General features: G+C 36.4%; 2 protein-coding genes across 2 annotated transcripts; one reads left to right on the top strand and one right to left on the bottom strand.

Annotated features, from left to right (window-relative positions):
* The first annotated feature begins 5,017 nt into the window (after positions 1 to 5,017).
* Positions 5,018 to 11,241, top strand: LOC124299601 (isocitrate dehydrogenase [NAD] subunit beta, mitochondrial). Its single transcript, XM_046752902.1, has 6 exons — positions 5,018 to 5,172; positions 5,576 to 5,638; positions 5,715 to 5,924; positions 8,956 to 9,347; positions 9,802 to 9,991; positions 10,466 to 11,241. The coding sequence occupies exons 1-6, from the start codon at positions 5,131 to 5,133 to the stop codon at positions 10,694 to 10,696; spliced, it is 1,128 nt and encodes a 375-aa protein (XP_046608858.1). The 5' UTR covers positions 5,018 to 5,130; the 3' UTR covers positions 10,697 to 11,241.
* On the bottom strand, positions 10,952 to 15,911 carry LOC124299535 (THO complex subunit 3). Its single transcript, XM_046752826.1, has 2 exons — positions 15,432 to 15,911; positions 10,952 to 14,817 (listed from the first exon to the last, which is right to left on the bottom strand). The coding sequence occupies exons 1-2, from the start codon at positions 15,894 to 15,896 to the stop codon at positions 14,035 to 14,037; spliced, it is 1,248 nt and encodes a 415-aa protein (XP_046608782.1). The 5' UTR covers positions 15,897 to 15,911; the 3' UTR covers positions 10,952 to 14,034.
* Positions 15,912 to 19,006: the final 3,095 nt, after the last annotated feature.

Here is a 19,006-nt window from a genome sequence, read left to right as displayed (position 1 = left end):
GTACTATAATCGGGCTCCATATACTTAGCCCCAGCTCATCTACCCCGATTGGAATAATTCTTTCAGAAATCGTTTGTGAATCGTTAGTAGGCGTTTGATAGCGTATTCCCGGCGTCTGATTGTCAATAGTTTATGTATAATGATAAAAACAAATTTTCCTAGGGAATTTGAGTGATGATGGCCCCTAATTAACCGTATTTTTGATTAAACGCAATGTTATCAATATGCAATCGTTTGTACGTCATTTGTCGGTGTTCGATAAAATGTTCTCAACGTTTGGAATCCAGCAGTTTATTTGTAAAACAATAAACAATTCTGTTACAATAATATTTCTGGGGGGTTTTATCGATTGTGGGGAATTTCCCCAGTTCTAGGGAATTTCCCCAAGGCTGATTTTAGTAAGCTTCTATTTTTCATAAATTTTTATTTTTTTAATCCTCAACCGTTTGTAGATCGTTTGTAGGTGTTTGATAGTGCATCTCCGATGTTTGATAGTCCAACGTTCATGTATAAAAATGAAAACAAATTTATTTCGGATATTTTAGTGACGGTAGAATTTTGTCATTGAATAACATTTCATTTCGTTTGTAAGCGTATACGTTGTAACGTGGCGTTTCAGAGCCGCCCGTCACAAGGGCACATAACGGAGAGAAATGTCTAGCAAACGCGTCCGTGGCGGGGTACTCCAACCGAACTCGATACGAAATAGGCAATAACTACTACTAACTAATTCATTCTTTGTAAATTGTGTATTTCGCGCTCCAATGCACGCTAACAAGGTTTTTGGACGACGACGATCTCGACCACCGAGGGATCAACAGCTACCTATAGTATTGGGAAATCATCCACTCAGATACGCTACCTGACGGATCAAATATAAACTACTCTATGCAGGTCAAGCTTAAACTGCTGATATCAAATATAATATGTGAGAAAAGTAGTTTAAAAGTGTTAAACTTTTTTTTAAACATTAAGTAATCAATTATTATCTATAAGCTTAGTTATTACTTAAAAACATCTTAAATTTCAATATTTGATCAAAAAATTTAATCATGGAGTTTCCACCACGAGAAAATAAAAATAAAACTTTCTGCTGCGTGTATGGGTGTAATAGCAAGTCTAGTAAGAACAATACAGTTCGATTTTACACTTTTCCTTCGGCAAATTCTAGTTTTGTAGTAATCAAAAATAAATTTGGTGAAGATGAAGTAATTGATCGTCGATTAGCTTGGATAAAAGCATTGAAAATTGGGAATGAGGTTACACAGTCAAAAAAAGTGTTTTTATTACATTTCACCAAAAATGACTTCATACCAACATGTAAGTAATTACCTATAGAATTTCATTTCATAATTATTTGTTTATCATCAATATGAAATGAAATTTTTTCTCATGTAATATTTGTCAGAAAAAATAAAAAACAATAAACATTAACTTTTATTTTTCATTGCAGCCAATGTTGCGATATTGCACCCACAATTTCATGCGGTGGATCTTTTAAACGAGAAGTTTGGAGACAGAATGCAATTATTTTATACTCATTATCACAACTAGTATCTGATTGCTGTAGGCCACATTTCATTAGATGTCCCGCATCAAGTATATCTTCACCACCAATAAAATTTTTATGACTAGGCTGAGTATTTGCAAACTCACAAATTTCTTGTATTGAAATTTTCATATTTTATTGAATTTTTTTTGAAAATTCGAGTTTTAATAACTGTAGATAAATACACGCTTTCACATAAGAACACGAAAGCTGATTTAAAAATGCGTTTTAGAATAGTTACTGCTTCTGCCGCAAGGAGAAGCCACGCTCCCGGCAGATTTCCCAATATACCTATGTGGTGATAAAAACAATTCAAATTAATATGACCGATAAAGAAGACCGATACCGATGGCTCCTCACACGGGTCCGAGTTTGGGTTTGGAGTACACGTTGAATTTTTTTAATTCTAATCTAGATGCATTTTGGATTCGAAAACTTCTAGTACGGCTGAAATTTGAAAACCGTACTAAATTTGGCACCATCGTACTAGCGTACTGAACAGTAGACAGAAGTACTGAATCTAGTACAATTGTACTAACAGAGATGAGTAGGGAGATGTCCAACGCTCGCGTTTTAGGTGATCCCACCAGAGTGGCGCTGAAACGTAGCGGTGAATCGAGAAGTAGAATTTTGTAATCATCGCCTCGATCGATGCTGCAGAGTTCTTTTAGGGCTACACCAACATGATGATCATAAATATGCTTGGTGGATAATACAATCGCGCGTTCACTGTTGTTTGCGTGTGTGCGGTGCTCGTAGGCGAATTAGAATGTAGTTGCGCGGGCATACCCACACGGTAAAACGCTCGGCTCACGGACGCACGCACAACACACACCGTCGGCCACGAGCGACTAACCCCAACGTTCTAACACACACTGGGTGGATTGGGTGTACATATGGGGCATTTCATCCAAATTCAACATATTCATTCGTTATCGTATGATATAATCATTTATATCAAACATTACATCAATACGATAACGAATGAATATGAAATATTTGGGCCTCCGGATTTTGTACGTAGGCTCGTAGTGAGTAAAATAATTAGCCGAATGAAAAGAAATATAAGAATGAAGATTTAATAGGGAAAATTTAACAGAGCCTCATTCTATTTTCCGATTTTTCCGATTTTTAATTATTGTGCAGCGGTGTACACTGACATAACGAGCCAGCAACAGCTACAGCTCCAAAGAAAACTAAATGCCTGCGTCCGGTATATTTGTAAACTATCTAAGTACGAACATGTCACTCCGTGCTTTGCTAGCCTCCGCTGGCTCACACTTTGGTCTAGAAGAGAATTTTTCCTGGTCTGTTTATTATACAAAGCTCTTGTGTTAAATCAAAAGCCACTCATCAAAAGAGATATGCGTATTCTTGAACCTCGCGTTCGCCGAGGGGATGTCAGGCAAGACTACTATGAGCTTCCGCGCTGTCATGGTGCCAAAGATCAATTGTTCATGATCGCGGCTGCCATGTCTTGGAACCTGCTGCCGGCCTACTGTACGACTCAGCCATCGTTCCAAGAATTTCGTAGAATCTGTTATAAGTATTTATTAAATATCGAATCGAGCTAGATCACTTGACATGTTGTTGTCGATGCTATTATTTTATTTTATCTTGTTACATGTCATTTTTATTTTTTATTTTTGAGTTATAATTGCTGGTAATGTGCGATGTGTGGGTGATGCGAGATATATTGTGTATGGAACACTATACTATATTTAAACCCTGTTTATTGTTTTACTTATGTCTGTCATTTATATATTTATATAAGTCTCGAAATCAAAGACTTGGTAATTTCGAGGAAAGGTGGAGAAATCACGACATGTGAAGTTGCAGTAAATAACTGTAATTAAAAAACACAAAGTCATAAAATGACGTTTACAATTGAATAATGTTACATTAACTAATATTGCAGTTGTATATTACATTAACTTTAGCACCGCACCTGAATCAATCACAATCGTCGGTATCTCGTAGTGATTATGTATAGCTTTATCCTGAACTATGCCGTATGACCGCTAACGAGCGACTCTGTTGATTCCGCTGTGTTTTTACTCGACGTCTCCTTTAGTTGTATACATAACAGATCCGTGACGTACCTGAATGGGAGACCAATAAGTTTGATAAGGTGTCAAACTTACATTTATAGTGTACTTCATTATTCTATGTATTGTCTTATTGGACGGCCGCAAGGAGTCTAGGCTCCACGGCCGATTAAATAAACATTATTATTATTATTATTATTATTATTATTATTATTATTATTCATATATCAAGTAATCTAGCTCGATTCGATATTTAATAAATACTTATAACAGATTCTACGAAATTCTTGGAACGATGGCTGAGTCGTACAGTAGGCCGGCAGCAGATTCCAAGACATGGCAGCCGCGATCATGAACAATTGATCTTTGTCACCACGACAGCGCAAGCTCAAAGTAGTCTTGCCTGACATCCCCTCGGCGAACGCGAGGTTCAAGAATACGCATATCTCTTTTGATGAGTGGCTTTTGATTTAACACAAGAGGTTTGTATAATAAACAGACCAGGAAAAATTCTCTTCTAGACCAAAGTGTGAGCCAGCGGAGGCTAGCAAAGCACGGAGTGACATGTTCGTACTTAGATAGTTTACAAATATACCGGACGCAGGCATTTAGTTTTCTTTGGAGCTGTAGCTGTTGCTGGCTCGTTATGTCAGTGTACACCGCTGCACAATAATTAAAAATCGGAAAAATCGGAAAATAGAATGAGGCTCTGTTAAATTTTCCCTATTAAATCTTCATTCTTATATTTCTTTTCATTCGGCTAATTATTTTACTCACTACGAGCCTACGTACAAAATCCGGAGGCCCAAATATTTCATATTCATTCGTTATCGTATTGATGTAATGTTTGATATAAATGATTATATCATACGATAACGAATGAATATGTTGAATTTGGATGAAATGCCCCATATGTACACCCAATCCACCCAGGGTGTGTTAGAACGTTGGAGTTGGTCGCTCGTGGCCGACGGTGTGTGTTGTGCGTGCGTCCGTGAGCCGAGCGTTTTGCCGTGTGGGTATGCCCGCGCAACTACGTTCTAACTCGCCTACGAGCACTGCACACACGCAAACAACAGAGAACGTGCGATTGTATTATCCACCAAGCATATTTATGATCATCATGTTGGTGTAGCCCTAAAAGAACTCTGCAGCATCGACCGAAGCGATGATCACAAAATTCTACTTCTCGATTCACCGCTACGTTTCAGCGCCACTCTGGTGGGATCACCTAAGGCCGTGGTCGAAAATTGACTCACAGTACAGTCACCAATCTTTTAACTCTTTTGCGTTGCCGAGTTCATGGACAGCTCTGTCTCTGTCCTAGGGAATTTTTAGTACTGGCAGTCAATTTACGAACACGGCCTAAAACGCGTGCGTTGGACATCTCCCTACTCATCTCTGGTACTAACACTGGCAACACTGCTTTTGCTAGGTATATCGATAGCCGCTTTCGGAGTCGATAACATTGTCGATAACAGCAATAAAATTTTGTAGCGCAAGCCGTTCAGAGATTCGTCTCCTTCGTGAAAAATGGCGCTACTTGCGAGGAAGGTCTGCAAGGTTCTGGCTCAGGTATTTCTAACTTATTTTACATAACGATTGACAAGCATCGCTCAAAATGCAAACAAAGTTTTTAATTGATGAAGGGTTCACTGATTCCATAGATCACCGTGGAGAATCAATCGGACAATTTTATACGAATTTGGCATTAATCTGAAACTGATAATTCATTTTGGAGTCGACTTTAATAAATTAAAAATATAATTAAATTAAGACCAAATCAGCTCTATATCAATACTCGCTTCTGTCACAGTTTCGACCAACAACCTTGAAATAATTTTGCATCTTGATGCATTATATTTGCTACAATAACTTATTTTATTACATATCTATTTCTTCTCTTCCCCAATTCCAAACTGGTCCCTGATGTTGCTTTGAATGCATCAATTTTATGCATGGATTCTTGGTGCTTTAGGCTGCCCCAAAAGGCCCAGTAGCCAGAACATTCCATCTGGGAGTTGTATATCAGCAGGACGTAGTAAGTAAATTATTTCACCATCGTGTAATTTAGCAATTTTAATATTACACATTAATGTTTCTGCTATTATTTTCAGGGTGTGCAAAAAGAATCAAAAACAAAATGTACGCTTATTCCCGGAGATGGAGTCGGACCAGAACTTGTCTATTCTGTTCAAGAAGTTTTCAAAGCTGCAAATGTGCCCATTGAATTTGAAACATTCTTTTTGTCCGAAGTCAACCCAACATTGAGTGCTCCTCTTGAACGAGTCTCTGGTAGTATTGCTAAGAATCGTGTTTGTTTAAAGGTATTTACTTCATTACTTTTTATGAGATATTATTTGCTTGCTGACACTAAGTTTATTACAACCTGTGCTTTTTATTTGTCAGTTTTATTAACTTAAGCACAACTAACATTTCAGTTATGCTACTGCAAGTTGAATTCGCAACTTATATTAAATTTTTATTTTACATCAAGTAGAATTGTGTGTTCATCTTTTCTCTGTGATTTGAATCAGGAATAAGTTTCGTTTTTTTATATGTTGGCGTACTTTCAAGTTATTCATTATGCACATAATGAATGTCACAACTTGTCAATTCAGTATAATAAGAGCAGGTTCTTTTCAGTAGAAAGGTTACAAGTTTATGTTAAAATTGACAAAGTACGTTTTATTTGGATATCTATCATGTACTTTTCAATTTTCTGAAGCAATTTATATGCGAATTACAACAGTGATCCTATCTGATAAAATATGTGCCATTTTCATTCATATCAGTTATCTAGAGTATACATAGATGCAATAAACTTTGGTATACCATATGAGTGGCAATACGGTGGCAACTGTTTTATGGCCAAGTGCTCCATTGTCGGCTCCTTATCTGATGTACTTTTTGTTTCATGTTTATGTTTTAACTCGCCATGATCATTTCCATTGCAATAATTTCTGCGTAACGTAGGACTTTCTTCGATAGAACTACTAAGGATACAGAAGACTGGGGAGAATTTTTTTATTCACCTCCTCTATAATGCTACACCAGGGAAAAACACTGGTAGATCTAATCAGAACGACAATTAACCCCTGACAGGCAATGATGGTAAAATTTCGGCCCTAAGAATCTTGTTGAACACCTTCAACGTTCATTTTTATTTGTTTAGTCCAACTTGATTAGTTTCATAATACAACCATTTCGTACGGAATTGTTTGAACATTAATTTAAAAAAAGGAATCTTGCTAGTTTTATTAAAAAGTGAGATATTTGAAAGTAATTTCCATTGACTATTTTCTACACTCATTGCCACGAGAGGTATACGGTTTGGATATTTACCTGTCACGGGTTAAGGTTGTGAAAACGCAGAATTAGTCATTACATTTAAATACCTATTAATACAATAAAATGGTTTGTTGCAGATGTAAGAGGCAACGAAACATGTATTTTATTAACTGATATTTAGTTGAAATAAAAAAGATCGGCGTCTTTCCACCTGCAACTACCATTTTGTTTGGTTCATCTACAGGGTATTTAAAGTGTGACAGAGCAATAGTAGTCAAACTATTGATGATACTCAAAAAAGTTTCAGATGGAACTTACATTGTTCTAGAAGGCCGTCATTCTGGACCATCTTATTTCTTTTTTGGTGGAGGTGCTGAAGCTTCGTCAAGGTCAACACCACATTTTTTTTCTACGACATTATTACTGATTGAGGCAAATTCGGTGATCTACAACACAAGGTCATTCTAGGCATGCGAAGTGTGACAATAGTCGAAAAATCAAATCAAATCAAAAGAATTATTTTCAAAGGATTTACTAACCTTGGTTTGTATCTACCTACAGAAGATGCTCGAAGTGACGACCCTCGACTTGTGAACAATTGTTAATTTACTGATGAAAAGACCATCTAACTTCAGCTAACATTTGTGGTGTAATTTCAGTACATGCTCGGTGTATTCTTCCTTTCATATCGTCAGGCGTGGTAGGTGCTACCGCCATTACACTTTCTCTGACAAAAGCCCATAAAAAGTAATCAAGTGATGTTGGGTTAAGCTAGGTATCTTCTGTGGGTAGACACGAACCAAGGTTAGTTAATCCGTTGACAATATTTATTTTGATTTGATTTGATTTTTTCAACTATTTTCATACATTATGTGCCTAGAATGCCCTTGTGTTGTAGATGACTGAATTTGCCTCAAAGTCAGCAATAATGTAGAAAAAAAAAACATTGTTCCGTTTAAAAAAGTGGTGTTCACCTTGACGTAGCTTCAGTGTCTCCACCGAAAAAGAAATAAAATGGTCCAGTATGACGGCCTTCTCGAACAATGTAACTTTCATCTCAAACTTTTTTGAGTTTCATCAATAGTTTGAGTACTATTGTGCTGTCACATTTTAAGCTTTAAGTGTAGCTATATTCTAGACTGTGAAAATTACTTGGACAGAATTTCATTTGAGAATCTTGAAGTTTTCAGCATCCGAACAAACGTAAAATGTTACTCAATTCCTGAATTATTAATAAACAGTAAAAAAACGAAGAAAAGATTTTAAAATATGCATCAGCTAAATGTCTCTTGACAAATAATATTGTTTGTAATGGCTGCATGAAATTAAGGAAATGTAGTATACCATTTAATTTCGACATGACACATTGGGTTGAATTTGGAAATTACGAAAAAATGGAATCAAAATAAAGAAGCAAAAAATTAGTACCCGTGCCTTCAATTTTGCAATGGACTTTAATACAAAAATGATTATGCAATGCATAATCCACTATCAAGATCATGAAGAAACATCTGGCTCTGACAAGGAATGTGTCTCAGGTCGATCTCTTTGATTTTGAGTTCATATATATTATAGTGCATCGAAAATTAAGCGACAGGAATTTTTATTTAATCAGCTGTAAAACACTTTGAGGGGGTAAAAATGAACCTCAAAGCTGGGTATCCAACAAGGTGATTTCTTGATGTGCTTGAATGAATCTAATGCTAAAATGTTTCATTCATCAATAGAATCATAAATCATTTTAAGGGGATGAAAATGACCTGCATAGATGGGCACTCAACAAGGTAATTTCTGCATAAAAAAAAATACGTCTTGCTGAGTTTTCGATGCACTACAGCATATATGAATAAAATCAAAATTGGAGAGATCGACCTGATATACCTTTGTTTTGAGATATTCGTATTTAATTTTCGAGTAGCAAGTGTATTCTTATTAAAAGATTCATTGGGATAGCATAAGCTAGTACATTTTCGTCTAATTACCGGTAAAGAAATCAATTCATTTAGTGTTGATATTAAATTAAGAATAAAACGAAGACATTAAATAGTGTGAAATTTTATTTTTCAGGGTATTTTGGCAACGCCAGATCACTCTCATACTGGAGAGTTACAAACTTTGAATATGAAACTTAGGCGCAGCTTAGACCTGTATTCTAATGTTGTACACGTGAAGTCTTTGCCCGGTGTTAAATCTCGTCATCAAAACGTGGACTGTGTTATAATAAGAGAACAAACTGAAGGTGAGTATTCTGCATTGGAACACGAAAGTGTCAAAGGAGTTGTTGAGTGTCTGAAGATCGTCACTGCCACGAAATCTCAGAGGATTGCTAAATTTGCGTTTGACTATGCAACCAGAAATAATCGCAAGAAGGTTACGTGTGTACACAAAGCTAATATTATGAAGCTTGGTGATGGGCTCTTCTTGCGATCATGTGAAGAGATAGCTAAACTGTACCCAAGGTATACACACACACACACATATACATATATATATATTTTTTTTTATCAATCTACGGAGCATAGACCATTTATATGAATATCTCAATATAGGATTGTATTATACGAGGTTGAAGTTCATAACGAAAGTAACGAAATATTGAAAACTAAAAATGATATGCAACTTTGGAATTAATTTGCAGAAGTTGTGCCTGCAGAATGAGTAATATTTTGCTTTATCCAAGCTGTAGTGTACAAGTTACTACGTTTTAACAATTTCGAGTTGCAAAACAGCGATTTTTTTTAAATATTTCATATCACCCACATTATGTACTTCAACATTATATTTAACTATCCTAGATCACTCTATTTTTATCTAAAATAAAATAAGGTTTCGTCTATTTTTATCATAATTTTGTTCTGGATCTACTGATTTACATAATTTGTTCACAAAGAAAAATATGATTATTTTTTTCAGAATTCAATTTGAAAAGATGATTGTTGATAATTGTACAATGCAAATGGTGTCCAACCCACGACAGTTTGACGTTATGGTTACACCTAATTTGTACGGTAATATCGTTGATAATTTGGCATCCGGATTGGTTGGTGGTGCTGGAGTTGTTGCTGGCGCCAGCTTCAGTGCGGAGTGTGTTGTTTTCGAACCTGTAAGTATCTTTTACAGTACTACCTTGTTATAAGAGAATATTAGGGTGATTAAGGGAATAGGATTCCAATAAATTCGTTATCGAAGTGTGTCCCAACTACTGCCTGGAGAGATTGGAAACCGCATGTGTGTGAATGTGTCGATGTTCATCACACTTCTCGTTATAAAAGAATCACAGATATGTACACGAATTCGGTGACTAAACACGTATCATTCGCGGAATCAAAAGTTAGGAGACCTCAGGTACACAGGTAGAGTGGGGGAAGCTATAAAACTAGCTCAAGGACAACGAAGGGGAACTTCTTTTACAACGAGGACTCTTATAATTGGTACTACTGTAACTGGTTATGAAAAATTTATTATTCTGAACGCTTCTCATTCTCCAGCACAGGCATTTTATCACTGTGAAAACATTGCCATGATTAAAGAATTCATAATGAAATTGTCATTGATGTTCTTTACTTTTAATTTACAGGGTGCGCGTCACACGTATTCAGAGGCTGTGGGTAAAAATGTGGCAAATCCCACTGCCATGCTTTTATGTTCTGTCAAACTTCTGAATCACGTTAATTTACGAACTTATGCAGAACAGATCAGAGACGCTATTAATCGTGTATTGAACGATGGAAAAGTCCGCACCAAGGACTTGGGTGGACAAAGTTCTGCAACTGATTTCACAAAGGCGATTATTTACAGCCTCCGTTAGTTTGATATTAAATTTTGTTTAATATTACAGGACAACCTAGACCTCGCAGCACTTTACACGCATTTAAAGCTGCAAAAAGATATTGCAAGTTTGATATTGATCGAATATTAATGACATAGTTTGTGCATAGCATAAATATTCTCGCTTATATGTGTAACTTGTGCTCATTATTCAATAAATTAGGTCACTTTGTAAAGTATTATTGTAATATTAGAAAGGAATGTTGATAAGTCTAGGTTGATTATCAATATGCAATATTTGTATATAACTATCAACTGATTATGTGATATTCGGTCAAAAACATAGATCTTTGACTCGAAATATTCATGAGACAGAGAATGCATGATCAAGATCTTTGCTTCTATAGTGCATTATTCAATTAATACAGTATTGTCGATTACCTTGTGAATAATACTAGGAAAACCAGAAGTGATGGAGTAGTAATTTTGTCAATAGGTAAATAATTGGTATAGTCCAATTTTAGATGAACGCTGTTAATATACGTGAATTGTACAAATAATAAATTATTGTATATCCGATTTAAATTACTGTTTGTTTGTTAGTACTTATGTACAAAACGTTGACAACTCGTACCTCAATGCTGAAAAAGCGATCCAATGTAAAAAGTCTACTAGTTTTGCAATCCTTAGTATCCTTCCTTGCCAAAGTTGAAAGCTGAACACGCTCTAGGGAATATACAGCAATATATTTATTATATAATTATGCATAAAAGCAAAGGCCCGAGTATGGATTATATAGGTATGCACCACGTGACAAAATTTTCGATGGTACTTCATTTTGATTGTCACAATCTGCATTTTTTTTCCACTCAATACCTATAAAATAGACCATTCAGAAATTCTTAAAAGATCATTTTTCCAGTTGATCTAGTATCTTACCAAGATTTACTGTAAGAAACGCCTTTGCCGAGTCCACTAAAACCACCAAGGATTTTTTGCTTTATTGGTAAGGCAAGTCAAAACATCTGAGTAAATTTTCCTTTTCTAAATGATGAATTTGAGCATTCTATCTTTAGAACATGTTTCAACTATTTTAGCTATACTAGCAATTACTGAGACTAGTTGATATTTTCCTAGTCTCATTCTTTGGTTCAATACTTTTATTATCTACTAATATTTTTTTGAATACTGTTGGAAAGTATCTCCCCTGCATATGCCATTTATTATTTTCACCAGTGGCCATGGGGTATAGATATGACTTTATACACATAGGGTTTTACCTAGTTTTAATTTCTCTATCATACTATATACTAATACTACAATGAACACTAATTATTACTTCATTGCTAACAAGATCCAGTAACGTAAACTGCTCGACCTTGTCTTGTTTGACCGGCACTTCTCTTATCGATATTCTACCTTCAAGTTTTTGCACACATTCACAAAATATTTGCTAAAGCTATCTGCAGTATTTTTTTTTTCTACCACAGTTTTATGTTATCCAGAAATTGAAAGTATACTCCTAATATGAAATTTACTAATTACGTTCTTCCATAACACCCTACTTGTTCCAACTAGGTATGCGATCATTTTTGGATTTATTTTGTTTTTTTCTATAAATTAATTTACACGGTTTACAATTCTTTTGATTTTTTATTCAAACTGCACTATTCACGTTTATGGCATCCTTAAAAATCTTGTCCCTTACGTTAACTAACATCAGTATCCCTACGGTGACAGACTTTCTTTCTTTGTGTAGTGGGATTCAATAGCTTTCTAAATTTCTCTAAGTTCCTTTGCTTCTCCAATTACAAATGTCACATTTGTATTAACATCATTTTGTCATTTTATCTCTATTCTCTTGTCGCAGAAGTGTTCTGCTCTGTTCTTTTACCATCTGTTTCAAGGTTTTGTAAAAGTATTTAGTGCATCTTTCAGTTTTGAGAATATAGACAAATGTTTTGCAACGTGGATTTTCAATACCATGGCTAATATGTCACCAACATACTGCCTCATACAAACAAAGTAGTGATTGATGCAGGCGGAAGTTAGTTGTGTTACTCTTGTTGGCTTGTCCACCATGGGTATAAACCTCTGGCCACAAAATACTTCCAAGTATTCTGGCAAAAGACTGTTTTGGTTCAACAAATTCATATTTATGTCGCCCGTCAGTACTATTTCAGTGTTTTGTATTTTTTTTTGGATCCTTCAGATCTGTGTCAAGACAGCCATGCGGTTCTTGTGTGAGTAGATTGCTATTCATCTGTGTTGATTTAGTTGATTTATAAAGTACAATTAATAGCATATTTTGGATTTTCACAACTTTTACTTAATATCACAATACGTTTTCGTTTATTGTATCTTGATTACAGCAGATTGAGTGATTGCTTAGGAAGTATGAACTCAGCGTTTCGATAATCAAGGTTTTACAGCAAATCATTATATCTAGGTGTTAATAGTTTTCGTACAGAAATCCCTCTGATTCTTCAAAATCTTTATCGATATTTCCAGTTTGTAGTTGCTGTGCTTCGAGCCATTCACTAGTTTGTAACAATTACAGCTCCCAGACCTGCTGGCATGCTTTTACGCATAGGAGTAGCACTATGATTGTATTCACTGTACTAGTAACATCTACTCATATTTATGTATTCGTATACTTAGTATCTATCTCACACAATGCAAGCAGAACTTTTTGTTAATTTTGTATACATCCCTGGTGAGACTACCGCAAACACAGGTGTAAAATACGGATGATGGAAAGACGGATTTTCAATTTTCTTTAATGTGACCCACCATCTGAATAAGCATATAAAAATAATGTGATACAGAACGTTGAGAGAGGGTGTTCAAAATTTTGTTGATTTGTCAGACTTATGTGTTTTCAAACTAATTTTTTATACATTCGAACTAGTGTAATCAATACTTTCTCGTGAGCTTCAAATTGTTTATAGTAAAAACTGAAAAGAAAAAAAACAGTAAGCTTACAGAAGGATCAGTTTAGAGTAGAGGCAATATTCATATTCTTATCTGGCTTTGCATTTGTAAGAAAAGTAATTGACACGTCTCAAATTACAGAATATTCAGATATATGGAGAACATACAGGCATGTACAGTGCTATTGAGGTAATGAACATAGCATTAAACCAAAATAACCCACTACAAAAGCTTCCCTCTTCAACAAATATTGACCAAAATTGCATATGAATTTTAAAATCATCTTAGAGCATTAGGTGTAGAGAGTACTATTTTATCGTGCTATAATGTTATATGTATCATGTAAAGGTATCACACACGAGATCTAACAAAAACGTTATTGTCAAATAAAAATCCCATTTAAAGAAAGTTGACGAAAAGCAGTCAATATGGTAAAATCCAATTTTATTCGCTTGAAAACCCAAAAACTTTCAAGCTTCCAGCATCCCTTTTTCGATCGTAAGTGTCTTTATCGTCACACGCATATGCCAATAAATATTGTTTTGGATGCCACGCCACCGTAAATGTTGCAGCTTCGACCGGTATATCGGCAACTTTTTCTCCCGTTTCTACCTCTCCAATGTCTATGACCAAGTCTTCAGAAGCAGCTGCTAGGAGTTGCCCATCATGAGAGAATGAAATGGTTCTAACAGGCCATTCCAATCGAGAAAATGTCCTTAGGCAACATAATTCATCAGCATCCCACAGAGACACTAAAGCATCAGCTGACCCTGTTGCGAAGTAACGACCAGTAGGGTCAAATTCAATGCAAATGCATGTCCCTGGATGAGCTTTGATTACATGCAGTAGTTCTAGGTCCGGATAGCTTAAAATATGAACACATCCCTGACCATTTGTAAGATAAAATGTGTCCGAATCTTTGTTCCAAGATATTTCATTGACTTCAAAGTTGAATTGTTCCTCGGCACGAATTTTCATTACTCTTGCATCAATGAATGTCACTAAATCCTCCTTGTTGCCAACCGCTATTGTGTTACCGTCAGGCGACCAAGATATATTGATGTTTTCACCCCGTGTCGCAATATTTGCTGTGCATTTTTGAGATCTTGTGTCCCAAATACGCATGGTTTTATCTCCACTTGCAGTTGATAGTAGCTCAGGGTGAAATGAGTGCCAACATAATTGATCCACGCTTCCTCCATGTCCGCGGAACGTTGTCTCTTGTTTCTAGAACAAAGGTTTTTGTATTTATACAAAATGCTTTACTGTTTTTAAGTGTGTATTGCATGGAGCTTGTATTTGTAAATTTTTACACTTTATAGGTTCCATGGATCATAAATATACTTGTATAGTTAATTCCACAATTTATCACCTGCATTGATTAATAACTCTATATTGTAGTTAAATTGAATACATATATTGCATCAAATTTATGAGATTGAAGGTGGTAACAAAATATTTCAGAAAAAATCGCTAGCTTGCAACTTTAGAATTGCTTGAAATGCGATGAATGGAAAATTTTATTTATTCATTTATCAACGACAGTAATTTGCAAATAACAAATTTCGAATCAGAAACGAAAACGTTTCTGTCACAGATTTTTATGAGAAATATATTGTTAGCCTATGAAGCAATAGTCCTGGATGACCCTGTATACCTAAAAACTTTCGATTTATATCAAAATGTTCTAAAAATACTGACTCTAATGAGTCAAAATAAAATGACTCTTCATGCGGTCAGTGAAGAGTAAGCACAACATAGTCTTAAACTGCAGAGGTTCATTAAAGTATATCAAATTTATAATACATAAACACGTAAACGCACAGCGAGCTTATACTCACCAAACGATCGGTTCCAAGAGAAAAAATACAAACACACTTGTCGAACGAGCCGGACGCCAGTAGTCTCCCGTCACAGCTCCAGCCAACGCTGTGTACCTTTGCTGAGTGGCTTTGTTGCTCTTTGATTTTGTTATGTGTTTTAAAATAACTTGTCAACTCGTCGACCCGGCTATTCGACGCTGCCATGTTTATTTGACACAGCTGACCGCACAGCATTGCCAACCTATCAGGCGAACAATTCTTTGAATAGCGCCAAAACAATTCTTTAAAATTCTTCGGGAACCCAGTAAACGTTGACTGAGGCGTTGACTGTGGATTATAAGGACAGTTACCCCTGGGGTCCCTGGGTAAATTTTTGTGCATCAGTTTTCGGATGGCTTTCGGCGGGCAAGTGTGCCCATGTGGGCCCGGGAGCGTAGGAGGTTTCTGCTCTATCGACTCTACGTAACAGGCTCGTACCGACATTTGTAGCAGCCAAAGTATGGTCGGTATGAAAGCTTAAGATTGAGACGGTACGAAGTGAGTACGTAAAACTACGTAGCGACTGTAAATGTTAGTACCATATCTTTATCGACACAGTCATTATTTTATTCCAATAATACGGACGGATATGCCTTTTCAATGTGACATAATTTTCCTGAAATCGCTTGCCCTCATTTCTCTGTATTCGACCATTATGTCTTGCAGAATTACATACAACGAATTATTTTAAGACATGAAAAGTTGTCATAATTATCGAAATAATTATGTTTGTTACAATCATTATATAAAAACAACAGTTTCGATTCCTGGCTCCGTCGTTAATTTTTCAAATCACCAAAAATTTTCGAATTACATTCTCTAGCATTTTTCTTTCCGCTAAAATAGATATAACGTATTTTCATATCACCTCATAGACGGCCGGGACCGTCTTACGTGGCTTTTAACAAGTAGTGTCATATACTTGTAAACATGTCACATGTATACAAAGATCTATAATTGTGATTTTTGAGACGAATTTCATAATACATATTTATTATTAATTCCTTATTCATCTGAATTGTATGATAAAATAGATCATGCAATAGATTGTGACGTAAATACTTCAAACTTATAATTGTGATTACTGTTTTCTACATTGATGACGTACTTGTGTTGTCAGTTATTAGCTACTCATTTGCTCACAAGGATTTCCAGGGGACGCCACGAGGAGGCCAACCGACATTGCTCCCCCCCCCCCATAGGTCGATCAGCTCGATCATCCCCGTGAGGAGATGCGAAACCGCGACCTAATAACGTCGATCAGTTCGATCATCTCCGTAAAGAGACGCGAAACCGCGACTTGGTCAATCAGCTCGATCATCTCCGTGAGGAGATGCGAACCCGCGACATAGTAAATTTAGTCTATAGTTACAAAAATTCTATACGCGCTGTATAGGTTTCTCAACTTTTGTGTATAGATTTTAACGCGGATAAAGTTGTAAACAAGCTGTCGACGATGAAGATTGCATGTTTCGTGTTCAAACCACCCACTACACCTACTTTGGTTCACAGCGGCTTTCATGTAAGGGAAGAGCTCATCTTCAATATCATATTCTCCCCTGATTTTCGGATAACCTACATCGAAAGCCGCGTTTATCAAGTTGACACAAACGAAAATTCCTTTGTTGCTACGCGCAAGTTTCCGAAATCGTTTTCCTCTTTCGTTTCGTACGCCCGAAAATATGTAAGTATTTGTCTTGGCTGACCTAGTACTGGATTGGACTCGAGGACTACTTCCTCGCAAAGTTGACGTCCAGTTCTTTCTACGAATCTTTTTGTGATATAACCCGCAACGTATTCGACTGCGCAGGACATTAACGTTTCGTCGGTGGTATGTGACGCGCCTGCTTCGACGACGATTCTTTCTACATCGGCGAGTGGTTCCCCGTTGATCTGTTCATTCAATTCGCCCCAGTAGAGAAACGCGCTAGCTCCTACTGAGTTATTTCTTATCGAGCCAGTCTGCAAAGGCACTCGGACATTATTGGACAGGAGTGCCTCGTCCTCGTCGTCTAAGCAGTTTGCAGATTTGGCGGGCTTCATTAAATTCAGCATGATGAGCTTTTGGTAATTCAGGCGGAATTGTTTTGCGGTAGGGTTTTGATTATAAGTTCCACCATAACAACGGATCATGGAAAACATATTTTCAATGGGATTTTGGTTTAATCGCGATGTCATTAAAAATTTTACTCTTTCGAGTTGCAAATCTTTGAACAACATTAGGATTGCATTAATGGTCTGTCGAACACCATTGAAACACGGAGGGACTTTTTCACCCTTGTCTGTCAGTGTGCGCCAGTTTGCAGATTTGCCGAACATGATCGATAAATTCTTGCAAATATACGGTTTCTGGTCGGACAACGCGCATCGATGAGGATTAGCGTCATTTGGAGACCGGGTATTCAAATTATCAAAAGAATCAGTCATTCAGCAGTGTGAGAAATTGAGCAGTATGCATAGCCGTATTGATGTTGATGTAATTATTCGTTGCAGCAGCTGATAGCGCTGCAGAAAGACGATTGCTAAATACCTACCTGTAGCGCTAATCGACAGTTCATCCTTTGGAATGGCTTCGGGTAAATATGTCCTTCAGACAATTTGCACGCTGCCTTCGTTAATTTGTCTTTTTCTAGTTCCCACAAAGATCGCAAGTCTCTCCAAGAAGCTGTACTTTCAACGTCTAATCGAATATCTTACTAGTTGATTACGGAAATTTTTAAATACATGTGAAATGTCAAACATTGCATAAATTTTCTGGCCGTTTCAAATGAAATACGGTTCGTCTGTGGAAGCCATTCTACCGATTGCACTCTGATTATTGGTGCCTTGAAGCGTTGACGACAGTGCACGAACTAGGTGCCTGAACAAACAATCCACGAACTCGGTACGCTACAGTAAAAGAGGGTATTCAGTGTCAATCTGTGATTTAACCAAGATATGGGGTCTTGCGAAACTCAAAGCTGACGTCAACTCGTAAGGCGAATAAGGCATGTAATCGACTGACTCCTATTCTTTTCGAGAACAGGTTCGCCGATTTTTTCGTAGGTAGATTTGACCTCAACCAATGAGCCCTTGATTTTGCCGCCATATCAATTTAACAGCTGATTGTTTATAAAATGTTGAAAAAAAAAATTGAATTTTTAATTTTAATTTTTTTTCTATCGGCGTGAGGAAAACATGTTTGATATAAAAGTAGTGGGTCTTTTCTTCGTGTATAAGAAAAAAATTTTTTTATTTCAAAAATAATTTTTAGTTTAGCTGCAAAATGTAAAAAACCAGCCATTTTGTTTTTTTTTTTTTTAAGAGTGAACCACTGTGGCCGCCATCTTTGTTGTCGACGGCAGAGTTGACCGGTGTTCAACGTAGGAATTTCCACGGTCAGGAGCGTATATGTACGCAAAATCATCGATGGTGCCTTCGGGGTCCCAAATTTCTGAAATTTTCTTTGACGAGAATATGTGGAGAACATTAATTCTTTGGTATCAAAAACTGATTCAGTTGTAACGATGTATCTTTTTTTTTGCTTTTATTTCTGTGTTGTATTCCGGAACAGA

Source organism: Neodiprion virginianus, chromosome 1 (assembly GCF_021901495.1).
Source record: "Neodiprion virginianus isolate iyNeoVirg1 chromosome 1, iyNeoVirg1.1, whole genome shotgun sequence".
Classification (NCBI taxonomy): domain Eukaryota; kingdom Metazoa; phylum Arthropoda; class Insecta; order Hymenoptera; family Diprionidae; genus Neodiprion; species Neodiprion virginianus.
Note: the sequence above shows the minus strand (reverse complement) of the source record. Positions and strands in the feature narration are given on the sequence as shown.

What these genes read in the sequence shown, in the direction of transcription:
- LOC124299535 (XM_046752826.1), bottom strand. Translation starts at nt 15,896, where the DNA reads ATGTCGGTACGAGCCTGTTACGTAGAGTCGATAGAGCAGAAACCTCCT. An exon ending in CTCTTGGAACCGATCGTTTG is followed by an intron (nt 14,818 to 15,431) that starts GTGAGTATAAGC and finishes CCTTTGTTCTAG; the next exon opens with AAACAAGAGACAACGTTCCG.
- LOC124299601 (XM_046752902.1), top strand. Translation starts at nt 5,131, where the DNA reads ATGGCGCTACTTGCGAGGAAGGTCTGCAAGGTTCTGGCTCAG. An exon ending in TCTGCAAGGTTCTGGCTCAG is followed by an intron (nt 5,173 to 5,575) that starts GTATTTCTAACT and finishes TTGGTGCTTTAG; the next exon opens with GCTGCCCCAAAAGGCCCAGT. An exon ending in TTGTATATCAGCAGGACGTA is followed by an intron (nt 5,639 to 5,714) that starts GTAAGTAAATTA and finishes TATTATTTTCAG; the next exon opens with GGTGTGCAAAAAGAATCAAA.